The 18,454-nt window shown below is 47.1% G+C and overlaps 1 protein-coding gene across 2 annotated transcripts in view; it reads right to left on the bottom strand.

Moving 5' to 3' along the window:
- Nucleotides 1–1,644: 1,644 nt before the first annotated feature.
- Nucleotides 1,645–18,454, bottom strand: part of LOC115477678 — a 30,041-nt gene continuing 13,231 nt past the window's right edge. Inside the window, exons 5-13 of one of the 2 annotated variants that reach the window (XM_030214714.1) lie at nucleotides 16,872–17,106; nucleotides 16,361–16,390; nucleotides 14,688–14,810; nucleotides 14,128–14,315; nucleotides 12,703–12,899; nucleotides 8,370–8,461; nucleotides 7,583–7,643; nucleotides 3,629–3,726; nucleotides 1,645–2,055 (exon numbers count right to left, since the gene is read on the bottom strand). In XM_030214714.1, coding sequence (XP_030070574.1) covers nucleotides 1,829–2,055; nucleotides 3,629–3,726; nucleotides 7,583–7,643; nucleotides 8,370–8,461; nucleotides 12,703–12,899; nucleotides 14,128–14,315; nucleotides 14,688–14,810; nucleotides 16,361–16,390; nucleotides 16,872–17,106 — 1,251 coding nt within the window. In that variant the 3' untranslated portion in view covers nucleotides 1,645–1,828. The remainder of the gene's footprint in view (nucleotides 2,056–3,628; nucleotides 3,727–7,582; nucleotides 7,644–8,369; nucleotides 8,462–12,702; nucleotides 12,900–14,127; nucleotides 14,316–14,687; nucleotides 14,811–16,360; nucleotides 16,391–16,871; nucleotides 17,107–18,454) is intronic. The other variant, XM_030214715.1, reaches the window with a different exon arrangement.

The raw sequence follows: 18,454 nt of genomic DNA, 5'->3' as shown, positions 1-18,454 counted from the left end.
TATCCTCTCTCCCCTGCCCTCCCATCCATGTCCAGCAATTCTCTCTTCCCTGCCCTCCCGCTCCCTTCCGTTCGTGCACCTGTGCTCCCCGAGTCGAAATCTTTTGTTTACCCGAAGTTGCGGCAAACCGGCAGCGAAAGCAGCAGGAAGCTCATCTCGTCACTTCCCTTCCCTCTCAGCACGTCCCGCCCTCTCGGAAAGGAAATTACATCAGAGGAAGGCGGGATGCGCTGAAAGGGAAGGGAAGCAACGAGGAGACAAGCCTACCTGCTGCTTTCACTGCCAGTTTGCCGTGACTTCGGGTAAACAAAAAATTTCGACTCAGGGAGCAAGGAAGCACAAACGGAAGGGAGCGGGCAGGTGAGCCGGACCTCAGGAAAAAGGTGCGTACCGGCACAAAAAAGGTTCAAAGAACAGCGGCCAAAATGATAAAGGGGTTGGAACCCCTTTCGTATGAGGAAAGGCTAAAAAGGTTAGGGCTCTTCAGCTTGGAAAGAGACGGATGAGGTGAGATATGATTGAGGTCTACAAAATCCTGAGTGGTGTAGAACGAGAATTAAATTGATTTTTTACTACTTCCAAAAGTACAAAGACTAGGGGACACTCAAGGAAGTTGCACAGAAATACTTTTAAAACAAATAGGAGGCAATAGTTAAGCTCTGGAATTCACTGCTGGAGGATGTGGTAACGGATCTAGATTTAAAAAAAAGGTTTGGATGAGTTCCTGGAGGAAAAGCCCATAGTCCACTATTGAGACAGACATGGGAGAAGCCAGTGCTTACCCCGGGATTGGTAGCATGGAATGTTACTGCTATTTGGTATTGTCAGGTACTTGTGACCTGGATTTGGAACTGTCAGAAGCAGGATACCGGGCTAGATGGATCATAGATCTGACCCAGTGTGGCTGTTCTTATGTTCTTATCAACGATGACACCTAGATCCACTTCTTGGTCCGTGACTCCTATGTAGAACCTTGTATGACGTAGCTATAATTCGGGTTCTTCTTTCCCACATGCATCACTTTGCACTTGCTCACATTAAACATCATTTGCCATTTAGCCGCCCAGTCTCCCAGTCTCGTAAGGTCCTCTTGTAATTTTTCACAATCTTCCCGCGATTTAACAACTTTGAATAACTTTGTGTCATCAGCAAATTTAATTACCTCACTAGTGGCTCTGGGCTTCAGGAAGGAGGAGCAGAAAACAGAACAGAATTTATTTTCAAAGCTTTTATTCTTCATAGTAAATAAAATGGCTCATGAGACAGTAAAATCCTGGACGGCCCATCAACCATTCAAGGTGCTTCCCAAAATCTACTACATGTACTGACCTGAACCCCTCTCCTCCCCCCCCCCCCCCCCCACCAATGTTTCTTTATCACTTTTACCCCTTTCAGCAAACCATGTCAGGCACTCTCAGCTGCACCTTTTACATCTAATGCTCTCCTCACCCCCCCCCCCCGCCCCCACCACAGTAAAATACTGCAGCCTTGTGTCAGTCCACTGTGGCCCACGGTCCTCCTGGATTCAGGGGCGATACCATGTTAGTTCTTGGTCATGTGTCTAATGCAAGCTGTGGCAGACCCTGTAATTAAAGATACCTTTCGGTGACAGCAGAAAGTGCCCCCCCCCCCCCCCCCCACCATTCTTCATTTGCAAGTGACTGGTGCAGGATCTGCAGCGCTTCAGAACCCACAGACACTAACTCTCCACCCCTGGAAAAAGACAAGAGATCATCCTTCTAATCTCACACGCTACATATTAGCCCCCATTATTAACAAGCTCACTGTAGGTCTTCTCCTTGCTGGGTTCCACTGGCATCACTTAGCCCTAGACACGTTCCTCTGTCAGATCCAGCTGGGTTTTATACATGTTGCTGTAAAAGTTACCCTCACAGTCCGAGCCACCAAAGATCAGCACCGTGCACAGCTGACGGCCACCTTGGCTCTCTTTGTCTGCATCGGTCAAGTGGGCAGAGGTTAGATTAAGCATCGTGTGCCCGGACCTCTTGAATAAGCCAAAGCTGTTCAGGGTAATGCTGCTCCAGGAAGAAGTGTCTGAAATGCAAGAAACAGTTCAGCCTCACAGCCCTTCCACCAGGTCATTAGAGTTGCACACCAAGGACCGACAAAGCCGGCTTGCAATTTCTGCTTCTGACTGCTAAATTCCTTGTGACTGGGCAAGCCATTTCACCCTCCTCAAGTACAACCTTAGAGTGTAAACCATAGCTTAATGGTTAGTGCAGTGGGCTGAGAACTTGGGCAACTGGGTTCAATTTCCACTGCAGCTCCTTGCGACCCAGGGTAAGTCACTTAACCTTCCACTGCCCCAAGTACGAAATAAGTACATGTATATAATATGTAAACTACTTTGTATCCGCAGAATGGCGGTATATGAAATCCCACCCCCTCCTTAAGTCACGTGGAGGGGCATTTTCGAACGGAGGCGTCCATCTCTGAGGACGTCCCCGCGAAGGGGCCGGGCATCCCGTATTATCGAAACAAGATGGGCGTCCATCTTTCGTTTTGATAATACGGTCGGGGACGCCCAAATCTCAACATTTAGGTTGTCCTAAGAGATGGTCGATGCTGTGTTGGAGCTGGGTATCACATTTGAGGCTGGCATATAGGCTGGAAAAAAATGTTTTTAAAATATTTTTTAGGGTGGGAGAGGGTTGGTGACCACTGGGGGAGGTAATCCCCCGATTCCCTCCGGTGATCATCTGGTCAGTTCAGGCAGCTTTTTCAAGGCTTGGTCGTGAAAAAATTGGACCAAGTAAAAAGTCGGCCAAATGCTTGACAGGGACGCCCTTCTTTTTTCCATTATCAGCCAAGGACACCCATCTGTTAACCATGCCCCCGTCCCGCCTTCGGTACACTGCCGACACGCCCCCGTGAACTTTGGTCGTCCCCACAACGGAAAGCAGTTGAGGACGCCCAAAATCGGCTTTCGATTATGCCGATTTGGGCGACTCTGAGAGAAGGTTGCCCATCTCCCGATTTGTGTCGGAAGATGGGCATCCTCCTCTTTTGATTATGCCGGTTAGGGGTCCTTTTACTAAGGTGCGCTGAAAAATGGCCTGTGGTAGTGTAGGTGCAGATTTTGGGCGCGCGCAGATCCATTTTTCAGCGCGTCTGTAAAAAATGCCTTTTTTAAATTTTTTGGGCAAAAATGGAATTGTGGCAAAATAAAAATTGGCAGGTGTCCATTTGAGGTCTGAGACCTTACTGCCAGCCATTGACTTAGTGGTAAGGTCTCACGTGGTAACCAGGCAGTAATGACTTGACGCGCGTCGGAAAAGAACAATTATTTTTTTGGACACATGTAGCGGAAACACATCAAAAATAAAATTACTGCAAGGGCCACGCGGTTGCTGGGCGCCAACTCCAAATTGGTTCCTACGTGGCTTAGTAAAAAAGGGCCCTAAACCCTCCATTGCCCCAGGTACAACAACTTAGACCGTGAGCTCACTATAGATAGGGGAAGCATCTTTTTTCAACCAGCGTGACGCTCAAGTCTTCACAGCATTGCGGTGATGTGGAGCTAGACTTTAGTTGTTCATCTCGCTGTGCAACATTTCACACAGGATGCCTTCAGTTTCACAGAGAGGAGCACAAGTCATCTACTTACCAAGATTAAAGAAAAAAGCATCTCGGAGGGATCCCAGCCCAGAGCAGCCACCGCTGATCACCATCTTATGGTCCGAAACAGGCAAAGCAGTGTGGAAACTAGAAAAAAAAAAAAAAGCGAGACAAGTGTCACTCAGTGGCGTTCCGACGCTGGCTGACACCCGGGGCGGATCGGCGATGCGCCCCCCCCTGGCGAAATGACCCCCCCCACGGGTGCACGCCGCTGGGGGGGGGGGTGCCGCAGCGCGCGCCTGTTGCCCTGTCTCCGAGTTCGCAATTCGCATGTGTTCACTGCTCCCTCTGAGTCTGCCCCGGAACAGGAAGTAACCTGTTCCGGGCAGACTCAGAGGGAGCAGTGAACACATGCGAATTCGGAGACAGGGGCAGGCAACAGGCGCGCGCCACGGCACCCCCCCAGCCGTGTGCACCCGGGGTGGACCACCCCCACCGCCCCCCCCCCTTGGTACGCCACTGGTGTCACTTAACTGCTAAAGACTGATACCAACAACAACCAAAAAAGAAAAATCAGATATGGGCTCAATGGATTTGTGGTTTGACTATATCTGATGATCTTTTGTTTTCTCCTTTCCTTCCTGAATAATTCCTTTTTTCACCATCACCTCACATAAAGTTGAGGGTTCCAAGGGCTGGTCCCTGGGTGCTGGACTCGGCATTATATAGTTAGGATTATTTTTCCAGCCTTGATCGGTTAAAGATACTGGTCTACCAGCAACATCTCTGCACATAGTGGTTTTATTTTTAATGGGGGAGGGGGGTTCCCCCTCCTAAGGAGTTGCTGTTTCCTTTTCTACTGTTCTCTTTTCCATGTTTGTAGGATTCTCTTAGTTGTATGAATTTACATACAACTAATTTCCAAGCTTTATCGACAGATGGCCCCTTCAAGTAGATTATAGAAACATGACGGCAGATAAAGGCCAAATGGCCCATCCTCAGTAACCACTAACTCCTCTTTTTCCTAAGGGATCCCACATGCCTTTCCCACCCTTTCTTAAATTCAGACACAGTCCTCGTCTCCACTACCTCCACCGGGGAGGCCATTCTATGCATCCACCACTCTTTGTGAAAGAGTATTTTCTTAGATTCCTCTTAAGTCTATTTCCTCTTAACTTTATCATATACTCCCTTATTCCAGAATTTTCCTTCATTTTAAATTAATCTTATTAATCTTACTTATGCTTTTTACTTTAGGTGTAGAGCTCAATTTAGGCTTAGCTGCTGAGGGGGGGGGGCCTGCGCCATAGTCCCACCTGCCCTCCATCGTCAACCATCTGCCCCCTGCATTGAAATCGCAGTTTCACCTCCGTGAAAGTAGCGCTGCAGGCAGCAGAACGCCTCCCTTCGGCCCTCCTTCCCTCCCTGTGTCCCGCTCTCGTCTGACATAACTTGCGCGAGGGCAGGACACAAGGAGGGAAGGAGGGCCGAAGGGAGGTGTTCTGCTGTCTGCAGCGCTGCTTTCACGGAGGTGACTGTGATTTCAATGCAGGGGGCCTGGCCTGGTGGAGGACGGAGGAGGGAGCAGCGGTGGCAGCAACCTCAGGGGGGTGGAGGGTGGAGCAGTGATTTCGGGGAGGGGAGCGGTGGCGACCTCGGGGGGTGGAGGGGGAGCGGCGGAGCGGCAGGGGCAGGGCCCCGGGGGCGGCCTTGCCCTGGGCCCGGCCCAGTCTCTGGGCGGCCCTGAATTTAGGTAGTGTCTCCTCTTGGGCTTCAGATGCATCATTCCCATATAGCTCAACCACCAACACCATTCTCCTGCCTTTCCTCTTCAGTCCGCTTACTGTCACCCTCTTGTCTTACACACTTATCTTTCCTTGCCATCTCCTTGTTCTCTCTTTCCTTTAGCCTTTCTTCTGCTGCTTCTTTCTACAGCATTTGGGGAGTAAAAATGGATCCAAAGTCATCAGGTCTTGCCGAGCATCTTCGTACTGTGACTTCATTGCCCAACATCTAGACCAGTGGTTTTCAACCCAGTCCTGAGGGACCACCTGGCCAGTCGAATTTTCAGGATACCCACAATAAATATGCATGAGAGATATTTGCATGCAATGGAGAAAATGCGTTGTAATACATCTCATGCATATTCATTGTCGATATCCTGAAAACCTGACTGGTAAGGTGGTCCATGGGGACTGGGTTGAAAACCACTGGTCGAGACCATATTTATTTGTTACATTTGTATCCCACATTTTCCCACCTATTTGCAGGCTCAATGTGGCTTACATAGTACCGGAGAGATGTTTACAGGCTCCGGGGTAAACAAATACAAAGAGATATTGTGGTAGGATAGGTTCATGTGAAAGCAGGGCCGTGCCAACACGGTAAGCACGGCAGGAGGGCGCCATCCTCTGGGGGGTGCCCCGCTGCACCATGCTTACCTCGCCCTCCCGCTCCCATGTCCCAACTGTCCGCCCTCTTCTCCCCCCCAACAAGATCCCTTCTAAAATTTACCTCTGCCCGGCAGCGAAGGCGCAGCATCAGTGAAGGAGGTGGCGCTCCCGACGTCTCTACTAGTCTTCCCTTCGCTCAGTGTTCCGCCTTCTTCTGACGTCAAGGAAATTATGTCAGAAGAAGGCGGGACATTGAGCGAAGGGAAGACTAGTAGAGATGTCGGGAGCGCCGCCTCCTTCACTGACGCTGCGCCTTCGCTGCCGGATGGAGGTACATTTAAAAGGGATCTTGGGGGGGGGGGGGAGAAGAGGGCGGGCAGTTGGGACATGGGAGCGGGAGGGCAGGGGAGAGAGGAGTGTGGATGGGAGGGCAGCGATCATTTTCACGGGGGGGAGGGGGCATGTGCGCGCCAACTGATCTTCTGCAGGGGGGTGCCACAGACCCTTGGCACGGCCCTGTGTGGAAGGTCCACATGAAAGATTCGTTCAGCGGAAGCGTTGTGTCGTATCCATTTTGGTCTTTGGTGGTGTTGTGTCGCAGGGTTCTGACAATTATGTTGGATCGGTAGGATATGCCTTTTTAAACAAGTGAGTTTTTAGTGTTTTTCTGAAGTTTAATGTGGTCGTACGTGGTTTTCAGGGCTTTTGGCAAAATGACCAATACTGCTGAAGTATGACAGGAAGACAAAAATTCACTGCTACCCACCACTCAGGACAAAGGAGGTGCCCACCCATACTAGCATGAGGGCTAAAAAAATCTTCAAGTAAAGATGGCATCCTGGTGCAAGGATATTAGGCACCCTAGGCAAATTTTCAGCCTCCACCTCTCTCAACTTACTTCTAGACTCAGAGACCCCCCCCCCCCCCCATTATTTTGATAATTAAAGTCAACAATCATGATCTCCTCATCCTTCCCAAAATAATCCTGTAAAAAAGCACATCATGCATATATTCTGAAAATTAAAGTCACAAGCCAGTTATAAGGATAAATGGACCATCTGCTCTTTGCTGCCCCCTCCCTGTGGGTAGAAGTACCTGCTGATGGTTTGAGTCGTGGGGCTGTCAGGGTCTATTGTTTTGCTGTAACTGCAGTGGCTCTTTGATGCGCCCCCCCCCCCCCTTACCCAAGAAACTGTTGCCCTAGGCATAAGCCTTATCTGCCTAATCGTTGGGCCGGCCCTGCCCCCAAATGTTCCAGGTGCTGAACTGGTCTCCCTTCCCTCTCCACCAACATGAGCTTCCTACTATGTCCCTCAAAGTAAACAGGCAAAGCTACATCTGTGCTCGTTTACCCTCAAATCTTTACATTTTTAGCACTACAGATCCTCTCTACATCTCCTCCACCTTCTCGAGGTGCAGCTGATATTAGAACACCGTTTACTGATCACATTCTGAAAATATTTAGTGAACTCTCTGCTTCTGAATCTCAAGCCATAAGAGCCCAACTGCCAGGCCTTAAAATATTTCTTTGGTGGTGCCACCCTGAATCATAAAGAAGGTCCCGACAACTGCACCTCCTCATTAAGGTCCCTCAGTACCCCAGCTCTTACCAGCGCGGTGATGGTTTCCCAGAGCCCGTGGAGACGGGGATGGGCCTGTACTCCATGAATCCTGGAACACAAGAAGAGAGCGGGCCATGAATCCGTTTTCTGGAAATGTTTAGCACACCACTGTTAAAGCCAAAACTTCAGAGTGTGCAAAAGTACACCTGACATGGAACACAGCAGCAGAACCTAAAGGGTTAATCCATGGACCTGCCACATCCTCCTTCACACTGGGCCATTTCAGCCAAGTGCCAGGAAATGATGTAACTCACCTTCTGCTATGGCCCTGCCTAAGCATAAAGTGAGGTAGTCACTGACCTAAGATGGAGGATACAGCCCCGTAAAAGCATAATTCAGTCAGTTACAGTTTTTATTCGTTATGTTTTAGTCACCTCGGCTTTCCTCTGTAGTTTTCTGCAGGTAGTTTTGGGATCTGTCCTGTCACAACAGCGTTTTATTTTCTTTTTATATATTTGTAAAATCGCTTAGATATGGGATTTCCCAGGATTTGGCGATTCATCAAATCATTAACAAACATAAACATATTGTTCTTAAGTCAACCACCAGGTAGCGCTTGAGAGCAACTTTCATCCTCCCAAGCTTGGATGGTTCTTCTCACGCTAAACAGAGGGCCCCTCCCCTAACTTATTTATGTTTTCCTGTCCTACAGAAGAGAAGTGATTACATGAGTAAAATGCCTAGCATTTGGAAACACCCCCCCTCCATGCATACTCCACTCACAAATTGAGTTACACTCTTAGTTCCTCAACAGCCTCACCCTACACTTGCTCACCAAGATCTAAGAGGTGGAGGTCACCGAGGTACACTGGGGTCCTTCGCCCCCCAAAAATGACAAGCTGATTCCTCAGCAGAGTGGCCGAGTGTCTGCAAGAAAGTAAAATACAGGTGAGCCCTTTACAGAGGAAGGCGAGGTAACTGTCTGCTGATAACCCAGTGATTACATAGCCCAGCTTGGTGCACCTAAATGCCTGGAAGACACTATGGCCAATAATGAAAGCTTTTTACACAGGAGAGAAGAAGTAAACCCAGAGTGAAGAAAGCGCTCACCAGTGAACACCACACACAGTTCAGATAAATTAGAACGGGGGGGGGGGGGGGGGGGTGGCATTTCCCATGGGAAAGTGATAGGCAGGGTAACAGGTGTAATTTCCACAGAGGCAATAAGGCAAAAGCCTATGTGGCCATTTGCTTTCATCGTTCGGGCAAATCCTTCAGGTAAAAGAACCTACAGAGTTTGTAACAATGCAGCCAGTTCTGATGATTGCGCCCCCTGGTGTCTATCTGCTACAGTGTGGCACGAGATAACAGGAAACACGTTAAGTAACGTGCTATTTCTAATCAAACGCACAACTTGACTACTGTAATGTTATGTATGCAGGTATTGTAAAATCTAACCTAAAATGGTTACAGACTCTTCAGAACACCACAGCAAGGATTTTGTGTCAGGTAAGACACCAAGATCATATCACGCCCTGTGACAAAACAGTGGGTTTTTAAGCCTGTAAAACTGTATTATTTCTTGAAGTATATTTCTCTAGTTTGGCCAGCAGGTGGTGCATGTTTATGTTTAAAGCTGTTACAGAGAACTGACTGATCCATCTTTAGGTAAGTTGCAGTTATGTGGCCAGCTACTTTTAAAACTTGTTGTTCTGGGCTCTGATTGGCCCAACAGCTCAATTCATCTAGGACGTACTGGCTTTTTCCCCCAGTCTTAGGGAGCAAAGAAAGAAGGATCTCTTTGTTGAGACCCTGTGAAAGGTTATGATAACACGTGAGCAGCTATATGTCCTGATCTCCCCAGGTACTATTTAGATAGTAAACAAATGTTTAGATAGTGTTATAATTGATCCATATTTTAGTTATTTGTTATTGTTTTGCTGATTGCACCTTTTCTATTCATTGTTCTACGACCACCTAAACTTCCGGAAAAAAACTAACCTGTTTAAAAAGGCTTACCCTACCAATCCAACATAAATGCCTGATCTCTGCAACACAACAAAACTAAAACACGTAATGGACAAAACACAACTCTTCAGTTGTACGATTCCCTAATGTGGCTGTGCCACATAAACTTTATCTTACCACAATATCACTTTGTATTTGTTTACACCGGAGTCTGCAAACGCCTCTCCGGTACTATGTAAGCCACTTTGAACTTACAAATAGGTGAGAAAATGCGGGATGCAAATGTAATAAATAAATAAAATAAATAAATTTTTCATGACATTTTTAGTTTATTGACTCTGCTTGTCTGGACTAAGAATCCTGGTTTTGTGTGCTGGGTCTGCGAGTGCTTTCTAGGAACTGTGGGACCACTGGGAATGTGGCTCTAGTAACCTAGAAATCACTGGGGATAATTTGAGAGCAGGAGACTGACCCAGAGGTGGTTGGGACCCAGTCGGTGGGAGGAAGGTGCTAGGCATAGGCATTTCGTGATGCACCCCTTTTTTCTTTTTAATTTAAATTTCAAAACACTACAAACAAGGTACCAGAAATATAATAGTCCACATTACGGAAGAAGAATAGTGCAGATGTTAACAAAAATAACTTTGGAAAGAAAATCTCAAAAGAAATACTAAATAACGACAGTAACATAGTAAATGACGGCAGATAAAGACCTGTACAGTCCATCCAGTCTGCCCAACAAGATAAACTCATTTTACATGGTATGTGATACTTTATACCCAAGTTTGATTTGTCCTTGCCATGCTCAGGACACAGACCATAGAGGTCTGCCCAGCACTGTTCATTTAGCTTCCCTATCTAACAAGAACCTCTACTACTACTACTACTTGACATTTCTAAAGCGCTACTAGGGTTATGCAGCGCTGTACAATTTAACAAAGAAGGACAGTCCCTGTTCAAAGGAGCTTACAACCTAAAGGACAAATGTACAGTCAGTCAAATTGGGGCAGTCTAGATTTCCTGAAAGGTATAAAGGTTAGGTGCCGAAAGCAACATTGAAGAGGTGGGCTTTGAGCAAGGATTTGAAGATGGGTAGGGAGGGGGCTTGGCGTAAGGGCTCAGGAAGTTGATTCCAAGCATAGGGTGAGGCGAGGCAGAATGGGCGGAGCCTGGAGTTGGCGGTGGTGGAGAAGGGTACTGAGAGGAGGGATTTGTCCTGTGAGCGGAGGTTACGGGCGGGAACGTAAGGGGAAATGAGGGTAGAGAGGTAATGAGGGGCTGCAGACTGAGTGCATTTGTAGGTAAGAAGGAGAAGCTTCTCTAGCTGATCTGGTTCAAAGAACACATACTGAGCTTCAGAAGGAGAAATTAAACATTTAGAAGGAACTTCAGGAAATACCTTGCTCCCAGAGCCAAAACTCTAGATTTAAACTGAAGAAACTGCTTACGCCTAACCCGAGCAGCTCTAGAAACATCAAGAAATATCTGAAGCTTAGCACCAGAAAAAATAAAACCTAAATCCTTCTTCCTAAGATAAGTTTTCAAAACCATAAGTTTATCTCTATCCAAAGCAAAAGAAACCAGCAGGGTGGAGCATCGCATAATATCATGTGAAGTTTCTAAAAAACGTAGTAGAGAGATGTGGTAGCCGTGTTAGGCCACTTTTAAAGATAATCAATAGAAGTAGAATAAAATAAAACTGTTATTTATCAACATTTGCTTATCTCTGATCTGATGAAGAAGGGCTACCTTCAAAAGCTAATCAAAAAATGTATTAAGTTAGTCCAGTAAAGAAGGTATCATCTTACTTTCTTTTCTCTGTTTTATTTTATTTCTATTAATTACTTTAAAAAGTAGTCAAACTCTCCATCATATTAGAAAAACATAGAAACATGAGGGCAGATAAAGGCCAAATGATCCATCCAGTCTGCCCATCCTCTGTAACCCCCAATTCTACCTGTTCCTAAGCGATCCCACATGCTTATCCCAAGACACAGTCCTCAACTCCACCACCTCCACCGGGAGGCCATTCCATGCCTCCACCACCCTTTCTGTGAAATAATACTTCCTTAGGTTACTCCTAAACCTATTCCCTCTTAACTTTGTCATATGCCCCCTCATTCCAGAGCTCTCCTTCATTTGAAAAAGGCTCTTTTCCTGTACGTAAATGCGCTTGAGATATTTAAACGTCTCTATCATGTCTCCTCTCTTCCAGCGTATACATGTTGAGGTTCATAAGCCTGTCCCTATAATTTTTGCATTCAAGACCGCTTACTAATTTCGTAGCCGCCCTCTGGACCGACTCCATCCTGTTTATATCTTTCTGTAGGTGCAGTCTCCAGAACTGCACACGGTACTCCAAATGAGGCCTCACCAGAGACTTATACCACTGCACTATCACCTCCTTTTTCCTGCTGGTCATGCCTCTCTTTATGCACCCAAGTATCCTTCTGGCTTTGGCCGTCGCTTTTTCTACCTGTTTGAAAGCTTTAAGGTCATCAGACATGATCACCCCCAAGTCCCGCTCTTCCTTTGCACATTGAAGCACTACACCCCCTATAACTGTACCATTCCCTCTGAATTTTGCGACCCAAGAATGAGATGTCACGCCCCCAGCAGTTACATTGGCTTCCAAAAGACGCTAGAATATTAACTCTTCGGACTCTTCGTTCTCTTACAGATAACAGACTTGTTCTGCTTCCTCCATCTAAAGCAAAATGGGGTCTACCAGATCTCGTGTTTTACACTTCTGGGATCCTTCTGCCACGTGATGATAGGCTAGAAAAATCTTAGGTTTATTGTTGGGCAGTGTTGAAAACACATTTATTTCATAAAGCATTTGATACCAGATGAACAATTAGACCCTGCAAATCAGGATTCACTAGTTTGGGGAGTAGCTGGTGGCAGTTCATGTGTGATTGTTTTTTTAATTATTCTGTGAATGTTGGTTCTATTCTATCAATTTATTGTGTTGTGTTATGTTTTTTTATTTTTTTGTATTAGTTTTACATTTACTCATGAGTAAACTGACTCAATTCATGTACGTAAGAGGTGGTATATGAAATAAACAATAATATACATTCACTGTGTGAAACACCACAGCAAAGAGAGACCCCTGTTTTAGAAAGTGAGCAGCAGTGTGTAATGGTGCTCCACACCACCTCCTCCACCTCAAAACTTATGGGACCTGGAGGCCTCACCCAAACCTTGGTAGTGGTTTATTTCCCTCCACGATGGGCTGGTACCAGATCTTGAAGTCGGGATTGAAGATGTAGAGGAGGTTGCTACAGGCACCCGCTTCGGAAGCCAGCTGTGGAAAGATCCCTCCAAAGACATACAGCTCCCGCTGGTAAACTGTGGCACTGTGATAGGCCAGGGTGGGCACCTTCCCCATAGCCTTCCCAAGAAGGCAACAGAACAGAAAGTGTGGGGGGGGGGGGGGATAAGAATATGAGGAATTCAGAGATGATGTTTTCCAGTCACCATTACTCTAGCTGGCTCCCTAGGCTAAAGGTTTTCCAGACTTGGATATTGGTCCTAACTGAGCTGTAAATGTCCAAAAACCTCCCATTAACAAAATAATTAAACCTTAAGTTCACCCTTCCCCCAAGTGCCCCACCTACTTGAGAAAGCTCCAAGCTTCATTGTTCCCCATCCAGCACTCTATAGGGATCTGGGATTTTCCTGATGTGGAAGGGAAAGGGGGGGAGGGGTTTACACTGCATTCCTTGACATGGGGGTCCTGCTGAAATTCCCAGCACAGTGTATCATGTATATGGCATTTGATAGACCACCCTTCATCAAATTAGACATCAGAGCAGTTTACTATATCTAGTAAATACCTGTTAACAGCTTAAAAACAGCTGAAATCCACAATGCAGATGTGAGATGATACAGCAGAAAAAGGAATGACCAACACAACAGGAAAAGCAAGAACAGATGGTCGAATTCAGGAGTAGATGAAGGAAGAGCTGGTTTTGCTTGATCTGGGAGGGCCTCCCTTACCACTCCACTGGTTTCAACCACTGCTGGAGTTTCCCCTTTCCCCATTACCCTCAAGTTGCATAGCTACAAGTGGGCCTGGGTGGGCCAGGGCACACCCATCTTGGATTCAAGCCCACCCAAAACTGTAGCACTGTTACTGTGGCTGACCGAGACCCTTAAACCTTGCCAGCTACAGATTTCCTCCTCCTTGGGCAGCCAGCGCTCTTCCAAAGAGCAGATCTGACGCTGACATTGGCCCTGCTGCATATACTCAGTGTTCGTTCACGCATGGCCTGCTGGTGGGGTTTGGGGATCCCTACTATCTCAGGTATTTAATATTTTGGGTTGGCAGGCGGGTGGTTGGGAAGGGGTGAAGAGCAGAGCCAGGAAGACGTGGAGTGTGGAGCCGGGGAGGGAGACAAATTCCATACCCATCCACGTTGGGCTCAGGCCCACCCAAAATTGGCCATCTGGCTGCACCCCTGTTATCCTCTCTTCTTTCCTAATATCTAAATTGTAGTTCCACCCTTCTTTCCTTTGTCATGACTTGTTTTAGACCGTAAGCCGCTCAGACATTTTTATGATGGGTGGGTGGGATAGTAAATCCCTAATAAACCTGGAGAAGGACTGGGGTCTCTCACCGGCTCCAGAGTCCACTTCCATGCTACTGTGTCCAGCGTGTAGACACTGCTGAAGCGCTTCCCATCGCGTATGCCACCAAAAACATATATGCGCTTGGTCTCGGGATCATAGGTGGCAGAGTGTCCTCGGGAGCAAGGTGGTGTGGGGCCCGACGACAGAGTCTCCATTGGGAACCAAAAATCATCATCTGTGGACGTAAGAAAAATCAGCAGCAGAGCCAGAAATAGAACTCGGATGCACTAAGCCCTACCACCAAGCTCCTGCTTCCTGAACAGAAATGTGTAGAGAGATTTCCACTATTCCACCAGGAAAATGCAGAGCAACACGATGCAGAGCAGATGAATGGCCAGCGGAGGTGCATTGTTACTGTCCACTGCTATCAGCACAATCCTTACTTAAACCTCATCCTGTCCCTCCTCTGACAACCAGGACAGAAACTGCAAAAAGCAAATGGAGCCCTCCTATATCAGAACTGCCCTCCTTCAAGGGTCACCGCTCTCCGTTCACCTGCTCTGCCTCGGGCTGCTTTCCCTTCCCCCCTTTCACCTGCTTTTCTTACCTATTTCCAATTTCCATAAGAAATCTTCACAGGGCTGCTGATTGGCTGCTTCTCCACCTATCAGGACAGCTGTTTCTGGGTCACTGAGGCACATGGCATGACACCAGCGTGGGCTTGGACAAGCTGAAAGTCGAACAGCACAAAGGTCATTCAAGAGCTTTTAAGGAGCTTTGTTGAGATAGGGAAACACTTTCCAAGTCGCACTTGTACCCCCCCCCTCCAAAAGCCCAACAGAGACCAAATCTGAAACAAAAAAAAAAGTTACCACCCTCCAACAGCCCCCACTCCCTTCCTCCCACCTGACTAAAAAAGCCCCCCTCACGAACCACCCCCTTGGAAGAGCACCCCTTTCAAAGCTACAGCCTCAGTGGCAGTCCCCCCTATCGAGCCTACGCCCTCCATACTGCCCCTTCCTGGGCCTACCTTGTTGTTGAGGGGTAGTGGTTGCAAGAGCACCCCCACTCACTCCTGTGCAGCCCAGCGTCAGCATCACCAGACTGCTACCGGAGGTCCCAGCAGCTATTTTGAGACTGAAACCAGTACGAGAAGGAGCGGGTCTCCCGCCCATTCTGGTTCCAAACTCAAAATAGCTGCTGGGACCTCCCGCAGCACTCAGCAGCCATTTCTACTAAGCAACAGCACCAGGGCTTCTTAAGGTAGGTCTGGGGATGGCCTATGGGTGGTCAGGCAGGATGGGGGCGGAGAGAGTTTCGGTTGGTATTTTTGGCCGAAACCCAAACCCGGATTTCAGGCCGGTTTTCAGTGCTGAATCCGAAACAGAAATGTGGTCAGCCTCTAGCCCCTCCCGTATCATCTTCTATTGCAATATTGTGTTAATTGTTTCCTGGATGCATAGCAAGTCTCCTGCACTCCATCATTTGGGCTCCTCATCTCACTATTTAAAAACATTTTTAACCTGTGATATCTAGGGGACTTACAAAAAAAAAAAAAAAAAAAATCACACACACAATACATAAAATGAACAAAAAAACAGGACCTAAAAACAAAAATTCAAGAAATACATTAAAATACTGATGCCATGCTGCCATATGTGATAAATCTCTGGGCAGGGTGGGGGTGGGGGGTGCGAGTCCTGTACAAAATAGAGACAAGCCAGGGCTGGTCAGTGATCCTTCCTTAGACGTGAGCCAATGGTTAGTTCCCTTTGGGCTGCACTGAAGTGGCCAAGTTGCTTGCAAATTTCTATGCCACTGCTGTAATATCTGTCGCGTAACAATGGGGAAAAGTTGTAGAACCAATGGGATAATATTTCTCAATTATCCATAAGTACAAACTTGAACAAATTATGTATTGTAAATAAATTATAGAGATAGATAGATAGACACACACTCATAAAATGTTCATAAGTACTGCCAGAGACCAATCCAGGTCTTATCGCGTATTTTTCTCATGCCACTTTGCTTGTATAGATCCTGGGTCCTGACGTGGGCCATGTTTCGCTATATCGCTGTTTCAAGGGACCCAACTCAACGATTGTTCAATGGTTATATGGCTGTCCCTCCGAGCGTTTACGGCATGGATAATTGAGAAATATATGGGATTTCTTTACAAGAGAGGCTGTAATGTCTGTGGCAGCTACAGTCTCAGCTGCATGGTCAACAGGAAGTGTTGGGCAACTGCCTGCATCAATTCTCTCTTCAGATGCCCCTTACCGTGCAGCTGCTTCTCGCGTGCATCCATCTCTGGAAAAGGAAAGACTGGGTGGTGAGTTAGCCATCACTGCTCAATCCCCAAGCACGCACCCCCCTTTACCCCCATTTTCCCAACCATGCCACAGTAAGCTCCTCTCTTTACCCCTCTTCACTCAGCAAGCTCCCCCCTCTCCCCATCCACAGCAAGCTCTCCCCTTTACCTCTCTTCCCTCTTTACCCTCGTCTCCCCCTTCATTCTGCAGAAAGCTCCCCCCTTTACCTCTCCCTCTCTCTTCATTGCGCAACCTCCTCTTAACCCCTCCCCCATTCCACAAGCCTCCTTTTACTTGTCCCTCCCTCATGCCACAGCAAGTTCCCCCCCTTTACCCCTCTTCCCCCTCCCCCCATGCTACAGCAAGACCTCCCCTTTACCCCTCTTCAATCAGCTGCCAGGATGCCTCATCTGTGTAAACCCTGATCTCCCTCCACTCAGTCCATCTGCACATTCTCTCATTACGTGCCATCGTGGTACCTGGCAGCAGTGTGTTTTCTATGAATCCCTTGTTGTCGAACTGCAGCTTGCGAGGTTTTCTCTTCAGAAAAGGGCTTTGCTTCCAGCTTTTCCTCCTAGCTGGTTCATACCTGCTTTGGCACATCTCTGCTTCTTCAGGTACAGAGGGAACAGCAGCGTCCTTCAAGGGTGGAGAGGGAACCTTCAGTCCCACTTTCCTAGGCTGCCTGGTGATGTCCAAACTCTGGCCTTTCTCCTGGTACAAAAGAAATTAAAAAATTATGATTACCATATACCTGGATTTTAAATAAGGCCACTGCATTGGACCCCAATTCATTCCTTTTCCTCCCCCTCTGTAGAACCACATTCGCCCTTTCCTCGCCCCCTCCAAGTCCTCCATTCACAGAAGTACAAGGTTTTCTTCCAAGGGGACGGGGGTGGGGGGTGTGGAAAGCTTGGTAAGAATAGGAAACAGAAGAAAGAGGCCTAGTGGCAGGGAAAGAGTTGGGCCGTTAAGCTAATGAAAGCTGGGGAGGGTAAGTACTGTAGTTGGCCCCCAACTGAGGGTGACCCTAGGGGCATGTACCCGTTAATTTGGCGTCTTTACTTATCCATTTCTTATATTCCGCCTAAGCCAATATTGGTTTGAAGCGGATTACAAAAAGATAGTAACATAGTAAATGACGGCAGATAAAGACCTGAATGGTGCATCTAGTCTGCCCAACAAGATAAACTCATTTTACATGGTATGTGATACTTTATATGTATACCCAAGTTTGATTTGTCCTTGTCTTTCTCAGGGCACAGACCGTAGAAGTCTGCCCAACACTCTTCTTGTACTAAAAGTTCTGAAGCTAATGTCAAAGCCCCTTAAAATTTACACTCCAGCCCATCCCTATCTATTCAGTCACGATCACAGCGTAGACTGAACTCTGCCCAGCACCGGTTTTGTTTCCCCAATTACCGGCGTCGCCACCTAATCTCCGCTAAGATTCCGCGGATCCATTCCTTCAAAACAGGATTCCTTTGTGTTTATCCCACGCATGTTTGAATTCCATTACCGTTTTCATCTCCACCACCTCCCACGGGAGGGCATTCCATGTATCCACCACCCTCTCTGTGAAAAAATACTTCCTGACATCTTTCCTGAGGCTGCCCCCCTTCAACCTCAATTCATGTCCTCTAGTTCTACCGCCTTCCCCTCTCCGTAAAAGGTTTGTTTGCGGATTAATACCTTTCAAATATTTGAACATCTGTATCATGTCACCTCTGTTTCTCCTTTCCTCTGAGGTATACATGTTCAGGTCAGCAAGTCTCTCCTCATACGGTTTGCAACGCAAATCCCATACCATAGACTACAGACATTAATTCTGGGAAATACAGAATATTTCCATCTCTCCCTGTCTCTCACCTACCCAGCTCTCTCTTTCTCAACTAACCCACCCCACCCTCTTCCTGTCAGACTGTCATTTTAATGCTTTTGTGTTTATCATATATTCAGATATGTCTACATTTGCTTATTTCCAATCTGAAAAAGGGTTACTTTCGAAAGCCAATCAAAAAATGTATTAAGTTAGTCCAATAAAAAAGGTATCATCTTAAAA

The sequence above is a fragment of the Microcaecilia unicolor genome, chromosome 9, assembly GCF_901765095.1.
Source record: "Microcaecilia unicolor chromosome 9, aMicUni1.1, whole genome shotgun sequence".
In the NCBI taxonomy this organism is placed as follows: domain Eukaryota; kingdom Metazoa; phylum Chordata; class Amphibia; order Gymnophiona; family Siphonopidae; genus Microcaecilia; species Microcaecilia unicolor.
Note: the sequence above shows the minus strand (reverse complement) of the source record. Positions and strands in the feature narration are given on the sequence as shown.